Here is a 14383-nt window from a genome sequence, read left to right on the forward strand (position 1 = left end):
CTAATACTCTAACACAGACAAGCACACACGCAAAGACAGACAAACACAACTAATCTCAACCGCGATGAGAGATTACACTCCCAAGGACTTTGCCCCATTTGTGAGTGAAGACGGAAAGAGGGAACACCTCTCAGCTGGCAGAGTCCCAGACATCAGGTCAAAGTAGGTCAGGCACGAGATTTGCTCGGCCCACTGTTTAATTGTCTAGGAGTTTAGAGAAGGGCTTCAGGAAGGTTAATTTTGTCGTCTTTACTTTTGCACTGAATAGTTGTGGTTTTGTTTTCTTGAAAAATTGATTGGGTACGATGTAATCATTTGCTTGGCGTTGTTGTTTCATTGTCCAGCATTATGGGAATTTATATATACACACACACATACTTTTTATTGTAATTACTAAAGTATGGATCCAGTATGATCCAAAATTTGTTTAGTTCTGTTTGCCCTGAGGTGTGAGAAGGTCTTTGGGAAATTAAGATTATCTTCTTGTTTTTGGTCTTTACATTATAGGGGTTTAAAGGGACCTGTTTTCATTGATTTTGTACATTAAATCACTGCAGTTATTTCATAGATATTGTTTCATGCTGTTTGTCATTGTAGGGGAAATTCAGCTAATATTTTGTTGCAGAATATTAATTAATTCTAATATTGGTATTGTTATAATTATTATTGTAACTATCATTGCTGTAGTCGTCTTTGTTCTTCAGCTGAAAGTACTGGTAGATGTAACAGATAGACAGAGCAAGAGACAAAGACAGAGAAAAGGTAAAGGAAGGCAGATGGACACAGTAATGCTACCATCCATGTCCCAGTTTCATTTCACTTCAATTGCCATTTCAGTTTAGAGCACTTCCGTTCAACCCAGTTCCAGACTTGACCCCAATTTCTTTACCCCCCAGGGAGAGTGCGGCCAGTGTATTTGGTACGATGAGTGTGGGATGAGCGAGAGAGGGAGCCTCAACTGTGCGTACAATGGGACAGCAAAAGGCCTTTCTGCAGAGGGAATCAAGATCCTTAACCAAACCTGTCCAGAACTTGTCAGAGAATATAGTAAGTGCTGAGTGGAAAAGGAAAATAAAGTCCTGTGACATAAATGTTTCCTCTTTGGTTGCTTGTATTGGTTGTAAGGTTCCTTCAGAAATTCATATTCAAATAATATTCCTTGTTTATTGAATATTAGATCATCTGTTATAGAAACTTCTTATACATTTAGTATCCATGAGTCAAAACTTCCCATGTAATTACTTCCATGTAGAAGAGAAACCTTGTTCTGGTTTGAGGTTATCAAAGCTTTACCATGGAATCCTAACATATTGCAATTTCCCCATTTATCAGTAACTGAGGATGGCCAGCTGGACACATGTTGCAATGACAGACAGGCCATGGCACTCTCACAATCCCTCGGCATGATGAAGATGTTCCTGGTGCGTTGTCCTGCATGTATCAGAAATATTCGCATCCCCTTCTGCTACATGACCTGCTCGCCAAACCAGTCGGAATTCCTCGAGCCGGTGTCTTATGTGCCCGCAACGCACAGGGACAAGAGAGGTAGATTTATACTCTGCTGTTCTTTTTCCTTTTATTATTATCATTATGACTCGGTAGTATTTGATTGAACTGCTGGTACCTTCCCTTACTCTGCTTTACTGAGACTATATTTATAGATTACAATATGGCACCAAGTTACAAATTTCTTCAAATTTTCAGGACAACACATGGTCGTAGATATGAAGTTTTACATGTCAAAGGACTTTGTGGACAAAGTGTATGCATCTTGTCGTGATGTTGTTTCCCCGTCCACGAATGACCGTGTTATGGGTGAGTGATCTGAAACCTCTGGAGAGTTTTATGTAGTAAATGATAATGATTTAGGTCCTTGTTAGTTCATTATGGTAGAAGGAAAGAAATGGGGAGTTCAAGGACACATTTTAATGTAAAAACACTTCAAGTCATAGATGGACAAAGGATGGGAAGAAAAAAAAAATTCCATAAGAAATTATGTAACCTCCTTTCATTGTAAAAAAAATATATATATATGTATAAGGCCTTTATTTTTTATTTCAATTAAAGGAAGATTGAAAGTTGTATTTTTTCAAGTTCAAAAAAGGAATTAGAGAAAAGTTTGCTTTTTTCAATAAGACGATATTACAAGGGACAATTTTTCAATTAAAAGATCCTTAAATATAGAAAGAAATATTTAACTAACCTTTAAGGTAACCCTATGAAGGGGATGTGTTGAAGACTAGATCAACAGTACTAAAGAAATATATGTTATTGAATTATATGAAAACTCAGAAAGAGGAAGAATTAAGGACGGCTCACCTTATCTTCAATTATCCCTCGACAGGACTATTTTGTGGGGACTGGGGAGCCCCGCGTTGTACGGGAGAAAGACTGTTCAACCACCTGGGCAACAAGGAAGCCAACGTATATACACCCATCAACATCCAGTATCATTACATCAAGAACACAGAGGAAGCACCCGGGAACATTATTCCTCTCAACGAAACGGCTCAGCCATGCAACATGGACTACGAGGTGAGTGAGCTGGAAGTTGATGTAGGTGTATGGTAATCATACAACTTTTATATTGCCGTTATATATAAAAAAAAAATCAGTAGTACTAACCAAATATTGGTAAACCACTCATGATGTGTCATTTTTTTTCTCCATAATAATAGCTGTACCACATTAGTCCTCATACCATTATATTTCCAATGCTTCTTCTGTTTCCCTACCACTATGCTCTGTGATTAACCCTTGAATGCTTTGCCTTACCCCAGGGGAGTTTAGCATGCTCATGTGCAGATTGCCAGAGTTCGTGTCCCATCATCCCGGACACGTGGGACGCCCCCGGAGAGCCCTGGATCATGTTTGGGTACGATGGACTTGCGGTGGCCATGGCTCTCACCGCGGTGCTCTTCTCGGTCTCATTCCTCGTTGTCTTTGCCTACTGCCACAAGCGGAATAAGAGATATACAGGTGAGTGGATGGGTTTTTTATGTTATTTCTCAGCTGTCTGTCTCTATGGCTATGTCTTATTCTTCATCTCTGTTGCTACATTTTGTTTTGTGTGTGTTTGTGGGGAGGGGGGATGTCTAGTAGAGGTCGGTTTGTTGGTGGTATGTAATTTCTTTCTGTTTATTCTAATAATATTCTCTTCACCTCCACTTGTCATTACTTTAGTATCATCATTAGTTGTCAGTGTCATTATGAATGCCAGTTTTTCATGTCTCTTATTATCTCCACCCCATGAATTTTATGTTATTGTCTTTTTACTTATTTATTTATGTTTTTTTTATGCTTTAGCTTTGCTCTTTCTTCTTTCTACTGCACTTCAATTTGTTCACGTGTACGTTAGCAGCCGAGTAGAATTGCACTTGGAAGATGTCCAGATGAAACACTTTTATGTCTTATTTTCTGCTTTTTTTCTCTTTCTTGATATGGCCTAAAGAGTAACTCTCTGTGCATTTGCCAATTGATCTTTTTCTCTTTAATCACTCTTTCATTTCTCTGAGCAATAGGCCTCATTTCTTGTATTCTCTGTGGCTGTAGCTTTTAACTGACTTGCTGTGGTAATTACAGAGGGAGTGAAGGTGTTTATATGGCTGATTCAGGTAAATAGAGAGGAGAAGAAGCCAGTCACAGGTATTAGGGCCATGCCCACCCCCACTCCCCTCAGGATGACGCAAGGGAGACAGTACATTCATCACGAACTGTGCAGCTACAGTGAGAAATCTGTGAGAGTTTCTCACTGTCTGCACATGGCCGTGGCTGATGCACATTGAGTCCCTTGCAGATTGCTACATGTGCATGACGGGTGTGATGCATATTCAGAATATTGTGTGAATGTGGCTGATATGCATTAGTGATGGTCAGTTTATTATCTGTTATCAACATCTATAAGTAAATGTAGATATTAATACTTTAATATATTACTACCAGGCATCTGTTGATCTAGTGACTGGCCACCTTCTAGTCAATTTAAAGCTCATAGTTGGGATACTAATTGAGATAATTCTTCTGTAGCGGTGATGGTGGAGCGTAGTATGCGTCACCCGGAAGAGATCAGGTCGGCAGTTGGGCGTCGTCTTGCACATCTATCAGATCCTCAGGCTCAGTTTGCTGGTGAAGATGAGAACTCACTCCTTCACGGTAAGATAATTCCTAGAGGATTCCTAACATCTCCTGGGCTTAGTGTTATTTTATAGGAAAAAAGATTCATATAGTATATGAAAGATGCATTATTGATATATATTTCTTTCTTTCTTTCTTTTTTTCTTCTTTTTCTTTCCTTTATGATTCCGAAGACCTATATGTTTTGCCATGTGTAATTACTTGAAAAGCTCCTTATAAATTTTAATTACAGGTAGAAGCTTCCCATATTTATCACCTAAGACTTTATTTGATTAATGCAATAATAAAGTCCTTTATGATTTTCTCTCCAGACGATTTTAATAATCTTTTTATTTATCGTTATTTAAGTTAGTTAATCCATTTTTATCTCAAAAGTAAAAAGTAAATATCTAGTTACTTTCCAAGAATTTAATAACCTACCGTTTCCTGTTTTGTACTTGTATTTTCTTTCTATTTGTAAACACTCACTTGATAAAAAAACAAAAAAACTTACCTTTCAGGGCGACCAACTGCTGACATGCCAGAAGTTGTGATGCATGACGAGCTCTCTTACTCTGAGCGGCTGACAAATTGGACCCAGACGGCAGTTGATCAGTTCTTCACCAAGTGGGGAACGGGTAAGTGACGAGCATTGCTTACTTCTCATTATTTGTTTATTTTTTTTCTTGTTGTTGTTGTTATTTGGTTGGAAGATTTAAGATTATTTTATTTTATTTTATTATTTTATTTTTTATTATATTTTTTATTATTATTATTATTATTAATATTATTATTATTATTGTGGTGCATAAATCAAATGTTCACACTTTCCTATCTTTTCCAGTATGTGCAGGTCATCCCTGTAAAGTTATGTGCATCGGCCTGTGTGTGGCGGCATCCCTTTGCGTGGGGATCCTGTTCCTGCAGATCACAACCGACCCCGTGGATCTCTGGGCCTCACCCAACTCCCGCTCCAGGCTTGAGAAGAACTACTATGATGAGAACTTTGAGCCCTTCTACCGCACCGCCCAGATCTTCATCCGTCCAGTGGGGATTGAGAGTGTGAGTGGCTTTCCTTGGTTACATTTTTTCTCTTTCTTTCTTTTTTTTCTCTTTCTTCTTCTACTAATTCTAGCTAAGTCTTCTTCCTCCTCCTCCTCCTTCTCTTCCTCCTCCTCCTCCTCCTCCTCTGTACCTTCTCCTCCTCCTCTGTACCTCCTCTGTACCTCCTCTGTACCTCCTCCTCCTCCTCCTTCTCCTTCTCTTGCTCCTGCCCTTGCTCCTCCTCTGTGTCTCTTCCCCCTCTCCCTCCCCCTCCTCTGTACCTCTATCTCCTCAGTGGAAATTATTAAACTGATATCATATATCTGTATTTTGTATGAGGTCAAACCATAATGATTTTGAAATGATTTCTTGCAGTATGATGTAAACAATGAGACTTATGGCCCAGTGTACGACATGAATTTCTTGAAGGAGGTGTTGCAACTTCAGAACTACATTGCAAATGAGGTAAGATTAATGTTTGCTGAGTTTTATACTTCATTGGTTATCAGATATCTTTATATGAGAGGCATATGCCTACTCCATTTTTCAAATAATTTTTTTCAGTAGTTTGGCTGTAATTGTATCTAGTGAGACATTGCAGCAACAAATGAAATCTGTTAATATGTATTGTTTAGTATAATGACAATAAGTGAGAATAGGAAATGATCAGGAATTTGACCCGCTACCTAATTCTAGCTGCAAGCTGAGGTGGATGGGGAAATAGTGACCCTGTATGACATCTGCAACAAGCCCATGGCCCCAGACAACCTCAACTGCAACATCCAGTCAATATTGAATTTCTGGCAGAATGATGAAGCATTTTTAAATTCTTCGGATATTCACCACGCAAAATCGTGTATTGGGTAATTATTTTTTTCTTTTTCTTTAGTCCCTGTCTTTTTTATATGTTTATCTTTCATTATCTATATATTTATGTATCAAAATCTTCTCAGTGTTGATTATTATTGGAATTCACTTTCCCTCTCAGAAACGCCTACCAAGAACACTGCATGGGTTCCTACGGAGGCCCTGTCCTGCCCCATGTAGCCCTAGGGGGATTTCTGGCGAAGAACCAGACGCTCTCGGAGAACCCCAACTACATGCTAGCCGACACGCTGGTCATCACCCTACCCATCAACAACTTCTTCAACACATCCATGCTCAAACCCGCTCTGGCTTGGGAAAAAGTGTACGTATGGCTTACGTTTTATGTATTTGGGTTGAAGGTAGATGGGAAGGATTAATGGGTTGCTTGATTGAGAGGTGGAGAAACGAATTTAAAGTTTTGGTTATTGGATGAAGAAAAATACATTTGACTTTCTTCATTCTGGAATGATGACTTCTCTGTTTGTGCTCTAAAGCTTAATTACTTCCAATTCTCACCAACAACAGGTTTAATGAATTCATGCTCAACTACTCGCACCCAATGATGGACATTGCCTTCCGTTCGGAACGCTCCATTGAGGATGAGTTGGTTCGAATGAGCAAGTCCGATCTGCCAACGGTTATCATCTCGTATATCATCATGTTCTTGTACATTGCTCTGGCTTTGGGACACACTAACCACTGCAGCCGTCTCTTGGTATGTGAAGAATGATGCCATCATAGATTGCATGTTTTCTTGTTTTATTCTTATTTTGTTCATACATAGTGTAATATTTGCTTTCTCAAATTTTCTTTATTTCAAAATATTCCTACTTGTTATAAGACTGCCATGGAGGGGTGTATTAATAGATTTTACTCTTACACAGATTTCAACAAAGGTAACTCTGGGTCTTGGAGGAGTGCTCATCGTCTTAGTCTCAGTGTTCTCAGCGGTTGGATTCTATGGATATGTTGGAGTTCCGTGCACAATGCTCATCATTGAGGTATGTTTGTGTACCTCCCATCAAATCTCTCATTCAGTTTAATAGCTTTGCATATGTTTTTAATAGAATTAATGTTTTGGCATACTACTGAACACGAGTTTGACAAGGCCTTTTTCTTATGGTACTTTTCCCCTCTTCCCTCTTAGGTGATCCCCTTCTTAGTGCTAGCTGTAGGTGTGGACAACATCTTCATCCTGGTGGAGGCATATGCCAGCCTTGAACGTACAGAGGAGGACACTCGATCACAGCTGATTGGCCGTGCTGTAGGTTCCGTTGGTCCGTCCATGCTCCTGTCGTCCATCTCCCAGTCCTGCTGCTTCTTCCTAGGTAAAGGGAAAGAAAATACTGCCTACACCTCTGTTACAGTAACTGTGCAGTCATTTAATTTTTTATAAAGATACGGAATTCTGTTTGTTGGTCCATATCACCAAGGAAGACCATTTGTCGGAGTGTGGCACCAATACTCACACTAACATCATTAATGGTTCTTCTTGGTCCTTTTCAGGGGCTCTCTCAGATATGCCAGCTGTCCAGGCATTTGCCATGTATGCAGGAATGAGCCTCTTGATCAACTTCGTTCTGCAGATGACCCTCTTTGTGGCTCTATTCTCACTGGATGTTGCCCGGGAGGAGGTATGTTACTTTCATTTCTTCTTTTTATTTTATTCATTTTATTTCGTTATATATATTGTTTGTTTGTTCCTTTTTCTTGTATCTCTGATTCATCCATTGTTTTAAACTCTTTTTAGTGTGTTGTTTTATGTATACTTTGAAAATTGATGACCTGTTTATGGCATAAATCAAAAAGACTGTGGATGATGCTTATTTCTGCTTCCCTGGAATCACATTTGTTTAGCAATGAATCTTCCTCTTGTTTCCAGGATAGTCGATTTGATGTCTGCTGCTGCATTAGAAGAAGCAAAGTTGAAATGGACTCTGACACCAGATTCTTGCACAAGGTATGTGTTTTCCCTTCTTCATGAACCTCTTTTATTTGTCTTAAAGAATCAGTTTTTCAGTGAGCATTTTCCCCTCTCTTCCTTCTTTTAAGTACAATTGTATTGTAGTTTTTATATATATATATATATATATATATATATATATATATATATATATATATATATATATATATATATATATATATATATATATATATATATATATATATATATATATATATATATATATATATATATATATATATATATATATATATATATATATATATAATCTCTCTCTCTCTCTCTCTCTCTCTCTCTCTCTCTCTCTCTCTCTCTCTCTCTCTCTCTCTCTCTCTCTCTCTCTCTCTCTCTCTCTCTATATATATATATATATATATATATATATATATATATATACACATCCATATTTATCTAACCAATTCTCCCTCTCTCTCTCTATCTCCCCCTCTCTTTCCCTCTCTCCCTCTTTCCCTCCCCCCCCATCACCATCAGAACAAAAAAAATATAGATATAGACATAGATAAATGATGATATCCTTTGGAATTCCAGGTATTTGAGACGACATACGCACCTTTCCTCATGCGGCCATGGGTCCGTGCTGTGGTGATTGTGGTGTTCATGTTCTGGCTGTGCTCCTCGGTGGCCATGGTCCCTCACATAGAGATTGGCTTGGAGGAGGAGCTGTCAATGCCGGACGACTCGTATGTTCTGAAGTACTTTGAGGTGAGGAGATGGTGTTTCTTGTTTTAGGATACCACTTGTGTCTATGCAGATTTTGAGATTTTGGAATGTGAATAAAGCAAGTTTGTATCTGTGTTGCTATTGACATACATATGTGTGTATATATATATATATATATATATATATATATATATATATATAAATATATATATATATATATATATATATATAAATATCTTTATATTTTGTTGCAGTATTTGGAAAAGTATGGATGTGTTGGGGCCCCAGTCTATTTTGTGCTAAAACATGGATACAACTTCAGTGATTATGACATGCAGAATAAGATATGTTCGCATCTGGGCTGCAACAAAGACTCACTCTTAATCCAGCTGAAATTGGCTTCACAAATTCCAAATCGGTGAGTTGTTTATTGTTCATATTAACTTTTTTCCTCTATCTCTTTTCTTTCCCTTTTTTTTTATGTATTTCATATCTTAGACGTTAGGCATTTTCTTATTCTTTCACTAGGTAATATTATATTGATGAATTTTGAATTCATGATAAATAACAAGAGTGCTATGATCTTGCAGGACATTCATAGCTGTGCCCTCTTCCGCCTGGATTGATGACTACTTTGAGTGGTCTCTTGAGGGGAAGTACTGCTGCCAGCTTTACGACAACGGCACCTTCTGCAGACGAGAGGCTGAGGATGACTCCTACATCATTGAAGAAGATGTAGACTATATTGAGAATCCGGACATTATTGACAATATAGACAGTGGAGGAAAAGTCAATAGCACTGAAGAAGCGCCAGTGACCAAGAAGCCGGGCATAGACTACGGCGGACCAGATTTCGACATGGTGTATAATGATGACCTCAATTATGACTACAACTATGGAGACCTAGATGTCGACTACCACTCTGGTGGAGAGAAGGTAGAGGAGAAGGAGGAGGAGGTTGTGGGAGGGACCAAGGAGAAACCTGGGGAGAAGTATGAGGAAGATGTCTATGACTACTCCTACACATATGGTGACCCAGACTTTGATTACGATGGCCTCAAGACCAAGAAGCAGGCCAAGCGCAAGCCACAGGAGCTGAAGGAGGCCCCCACAACCAAGGTTCCAACAGGTGAGAGGCACCTGGACAACGGCTGGCCAGACTACAACCTGGCTACAACATCTTCGTCCAGCGAGAGGAAAGCATCAGCAGCCAGGACCTATCTGAGGAGACGTCGCAGTGTTAGGAGGGACTGCCACACATGCCCCATTGCCCCCATGCCCAACAACCCCTTCCGCCCAGATCCTGAGGTATTTGGGCAGTACCTGCCTATGTTCCTGAAGGACAATCCTGATCTACATTGCCCTAAGGCCGGTCATGCAGCCTATGGCCAGGTGAGGATGGGTTGAGGATGGTTGATATGTTCCTCTCTTTATTATTATTTCTTTTCTTGCTCTCTTCCACTCTTTTTTTATATAAAAGTCTTACTTATGTATATTCTGTCATTTAATGAACACCATTTCTCTCTTCTTGCTAATATCATCACCACTTACATATCCTCAAATTCCTAATCATCTGACCTTTCCCTGAATTCCCAGAGTGTCAAGGTTAACTACGACGATTCAGGCAATCCAGTCACAGGAGCCAGTGTGTTCATGACATACCACACTGTGATGCGCTCAAGCCAGCATTTCTATGAGGCTCTGCGGGCAGCCAGGGCCATTGCAGACAACATTACTCGCACACTCAACTTGGTGGAAAAGGATGGAGTTCTGGTGCCAAGCGGAGAGACCAAATATGAAGTGTTCCCCTACAGGTGAGGAATTTTTATATTCTTTTCTTTTTTATTTCTAACTCTTGAATAATTCTGTAGCCAGTAAATATATGCAATATGCCTCTAGAGGTAGCACTTAAGTATCATTATTATCACCATATTGATGGGAGCCTATTCCTTGACTGACTTAGATCATTAATGCCCCCCCCCCCCTCCCCAACAGCGTCTTCTACGTCTTCTACGAGCAGTACCTCACCATCTGGGAAGATACGGTGCGCATGCTGGGCATTTCTGTTATTGCCATTTTCTTCATCACACTCTTCATGATGGGCTTCGACGTGTCCTCTTCCCTCATCATCATGGTGATGGTGGTGCTCATCCTGACCAATATGGGAGGCCTCATGTACATGTGGGGTATCTCACTCAATGCCATCTCACTTGTTAACCTCATCGTGGCCATCGGCATCTCGGTCGAGTTCTGCTCCCATACCACGCGTGCCTTCGCTGTCAGCGAGGCCGACACGAGAATTGTGCGAGCCCAGGCTGCCCTGGTGCGCATGGGGCCCTCCATGCTGTCAGGAATTACGCTGAGCGACATGGGGGTTGTTGTCCTGGCTTTCGCAAACTCAAAGATTTTCCAGGTATGTCTTATTCTTAGGGGCTTTTGATAAGCTACTTTTATGAATGTGTATTTAGTTGTGTTTAGCATCATGTTTTTCTTTTACAATAGTATACTTGATACTTTCAGAATCATATAACACCAGTTATATGGACTTCATTTATTTTACTCAGTATCTCCTATCTCTTTCAGGTGTTTTACTTCAGAATGTACTTTGGAATGGTGGTTATAGGTGCCCTTCATGGTCTCATCTTGCTTCCTGTTATTCTGAGCTTTGTTGGTAAGTTAGCCAGGCTTCAGCTATAGAGCATCATCACAAGAAGTCTTTGCAGTCTTTATTAGTATATGTATTGAGTGGCAGAAAGATTCAAGTTAGATTAGGAAAAATCTTAATTTGATTTATGAGACTCATATAAAGTGGTCATTTTACTGTTTGTGTAAATGTATAGCTATATATAAGCACACGTCCTTAAGCACATGTGTGCAGGAAAGAGTAGATAACATGTGTGTGCGCAATTTCACTTGACTTATCCTCCCATCAGGCCCGTCCCGGAAGGTGGTGAGAAGCAACATGCCTGACCGCACAGCCAATCCCAGCGGATCAGTCCAAATGGAGGACATGATTGGGGACGACCAGGAGAAGCAGTGCCTCACGTCCAAGCACACAGCCAGCATCAACAATATCCCCAAGAGCAGCACGAGTGCCAATAGCCTTGGTGGGGACATTCCCTCCACCAACAATGGCAACACATGCAAGAAGAACGGTTTCAAGCACTCCCCCAAGAAGGGCAGTCACATGTCGCTCAATCACAACAGCGATGAAATCGAGGACAGGAATGCCAGAAACACCCCTTCACGGTACTCCGGGGGCACACCCCTCCGGAACTCCGACTCCATCTCACGCTACTCAGACACGCTCTCTCGGCACTCAGACACGCTGACCCGGCACTCGACCTCTGTGCCCTCCCACAAGGCGGAGGCCACCCCCTCCTGCCACTCAGATCCCCCCTCGTGTCACTCCGACACACTCCCCAGGCGATCCAAGACTTCCTCACGGCACTCACTCGCCAAAACGCCCGAGGAGCTAGAAAAGCTAGATCAATGATATCACAGGAGGCTTTAACTGGCAGTTTGAAAGTGTAGGTCATGCTTGACCAAGTTATTTTGCAAGGATGCCGAGGGTGTATAGTTAGGTGTGGACTTTTTTCTCATTCTTTCCTTCTAATTTTTTTTCTTTTTTTTTTATATATGATATCATAAAAGTGCTTCCTTGTATATTACGCGAAATGGCAAGCTTTAGGAAACATTTTTGTTTTTTCTCTCACTCACTCACTTTCTATTTGTTTGTCTTTTATATGAATTTATATACATTGTCACACATTTATAATTGCACAGATGTAAGTTTGTTTGTATGTGTGTATGTTGGTGTGTTTGTACATATGGATATTTGTATTCATATATCTGAGTATGTGCTTGTGCATACATATATATCTAGAAATGTATATATGTATTATTATGTGTGAAAGTATATATACACAAAGAAGACATACATGTTTCCAGGCTCTATAAATAGAAAACAATATACACAGAAATCGAGCTAGAGACTGCACATTTTCAAACATGTCGGATAATTTGACAACCCAAGGGTAAGTGTGCATCAAAGTTCACTTCCTATGTGACTGTGGGAAAATAGTCCTTATATCATTCCATGATAAGGCTTGAGAAAAAGCTGGATGCCAGACACTAGAAATACTAATTGCAGGACATTCCAGTCACTTGGCACTCAATGTTACTTACTGAGAAAAAGTTGGTAATGAACAGCTGTAATTGCGGTCTAGATTACTTTGCGTAGGAGGATATTTTTGCTCAAGATAAAGTAGATAAGGCTTTTTTTCTTCTTCCTCTTCTTTTTCTTTTACTTCTCCATCCTCTCCTCCTCCTCCTCTTCTCTCCTATCCTATCTGTTCTCTTCACTCACTCTGTCTCATCTCTTTTCCTTTCTTTTTTTTCTTCTCTATGTCATAACAAATGATGTCTTGTGTTTGTGATTTTAGATATTTTTTATTATTATTATTATTATTCTCTCTCTCTCTCTCTCTCTCTCTCTCTCTCTCTCTCTCTCTCTCTCTCTCTCTCTCTCTCTCTCTCTCTCTCTCTCTCTCTCTCTCTCTCTCTCTCACTCACTTACTCTTACTCTTACTCTTACTCTTACTCTTACTCTTACTCCCACTCCCACTCATACTCCCACTCTCTCACTCTCTCACTCTCTCTTTTGGTTATAAGTAGCTATCTTGACCTGCTCGTACTCAGTTCAAGCCATGACAGAAGATTTGAGGCCAGAGGTATTAAAGCAAAGAGAGTAGGCCTTGTCAAAAAAACATGAGGGAAAATAAACTACAAAAAAAAAGGAGTTTATGTATATATTTAAAAGCAGGGGTCACTCATGATTGTCTTATGTTTAGTGTTAACGAATAATGTAATGCTGTGATATGTAATTGCAGTTAGTCAGATGGGAGGTATGTATTCTGTACATAGTTCCCTCGTGTTTCATTTTAACGAAAGTCCTGCAAGGACGCAAGATTCAGAGAGAAATATTTGCTAATTCTTCTTTTCTGTAACCCAGTGAGGTGGCTCCCAAAGAGGGCTATTTTTATGTATTCTTTCTCCCCCAAAGACTGTAATATTTAATGTATGCATTGGTTTGTGTGCTTGTCAAATCACCTTGTTTATGTACATGTGTAGCTCATGTTGAGCTTTCATAGCCTGTAATTGGAAAAGAAGGGCAAGTCTGCAGACAGAATGCACCAATATATTGTACAAATTGGTGTAGAATGCTGATTTTTTTTCATTAGGTTATACAAAGAAACTTGATGAAAATGGAAATAACAATTAAGTTTTGATATGCGAGAGATAATTTTTTTTAGTTGTTATCTGTGTCTTTGTTATTGCTAGTTCTTCCTTTCCGTTTGCATTACATTTCATTTACATTTATGTAGAGTTGAGAGTTGCATGCCTAATCGGACTCCACTCAGATGACTCGGATTTGGCATACAACGTGGGTCTTATACATTTGTTTTATGCTAAAATAAATTAATATGGACTGATTAGAATGTGTTTCAGTATTGGCAGGCAAAATCTAATTTATAGACAAGTTCTTTTGTTGTATATATAATTAATTTTGGCACTGCTTGTGCTATTATATGTTGAAAAAAGAACGAATTTTCTGTCAATTTTTTTTCCATTTCTTTGTTCAAAAGTTATTGCTATAATTGGCTCTTGCACAATTACGTTCCAATATCACTCCTCAATAAAGCACCAGGTTCA

The 14383-nt window shown here is 39.5% G+C and overlaps 1 protein-coding gene across 2 annotated transcripts in view; it reads left to right on the forward strand.

The window, feature by feature from the left end:
- The window catches only part of LOC122263754 (NPC intracellular cholesterol transporter 1), a 107794-nt gene extending 93628 nt beyond the window's left edge, over positions 1 to 14166 (forward strand). The window contains exons 2-25 of one of the 2 annotated variants that reach the window (XM_086554969.1): positions 897 to 1047; positions 1333 to 1545; positions 1705 to 1815; positions 2345 to 2535; positions 2781 to 2979; positions 3583 to 3645; positions 4027 to 4152; positions 4635 to 4751; positions 4958 to 5175; positions 5533 to 5622; positions 5854 to 6020; positions 6146 to 6346; positions 6550 to 6739; positions 6909 to 7025; positions 7172 to 7352; positions 7531 to 7658; positions 7907 to 7984; positions 8537 to 8710; positions 8923 to 9086; positions 9259 to 10060; positions 10265 to 10482; positions 10664 to 11081; positions 11252 to 11339; positions 11602 to 14166. In XM_086554969.1, coding sequence (XP_086411095.1) covers positions 897 to 1047; positions 1333 to 1545; positions 1705 to 1815; positions 2345 to 2535; positions 2781 to 2979; positions 3583 to 3645; positions 4027 to 4152; positions 4635 to 4751; positions 4958 to 5175; positions 5533 to 5622; positions 5854 to 6020; positions 6146 to 6346; positions 6550 to 6739; positions 6909 to 7025; positions 7172 to 7352; positions 7531 to 7658; positions 7907 to 7984; positions 8537 to 8710; positions 8923 to 9086; positions 9259 to 10060; positions 10265 to 10482; positions 10664 to 11081; positions 11252 to 11339; positions 11602 to 12164 — 4968 coding nt within the window. In that variant the 3' untranslated portion in view covers positions 12165 to 14166. The remainder of the gene's footprint in view (positions 1 to 896; positions 1048 to 1332; positions 1546 to 1704; positions 1816 to 2344; positions 2536 to 2780; positions 2980 to 3582; positions 3646 to 4026; positions 4153 to 4634; positions 4752 to 4957; positions 5176 to 5532; positions 5623 to 5853; positions 6021 to 6145; positions 6347 to 6549; positions 6740 to 6908; positions 7026 to 7171; positions 7353 to 7530; positions 7659 to 7906; positions 7985 to 8536; positions 8711 to 8922; positions 9087 to 9258; positions 10061 to 10264; positions 10483 to 10663; positions 11082 to 11251; positions 11340 to 11601) is intronic. The other variant, XM_086554970.1, reaches the window with a different exon arrangement.
- Positions 14167 to 14383: the final 217 nt, after the last annotated feature.

The sequence above is a fragment of the Penaeus japonicus genome, unplaced genomic scaffold (genome assembly GCF_977035675.1).
Source record: "Penaeus japonicus unplaced genomic scaffold, GWHDUDI00000001_assembly GWHDUDI00000030, whole genome shotgun sequence".
Lineage (NCBI taxonomy): Eukaryota > Metazoa > Arthropoda > Malacostraca > Decapoda > Penaeidae > Penaeus > Penaeus japonicus.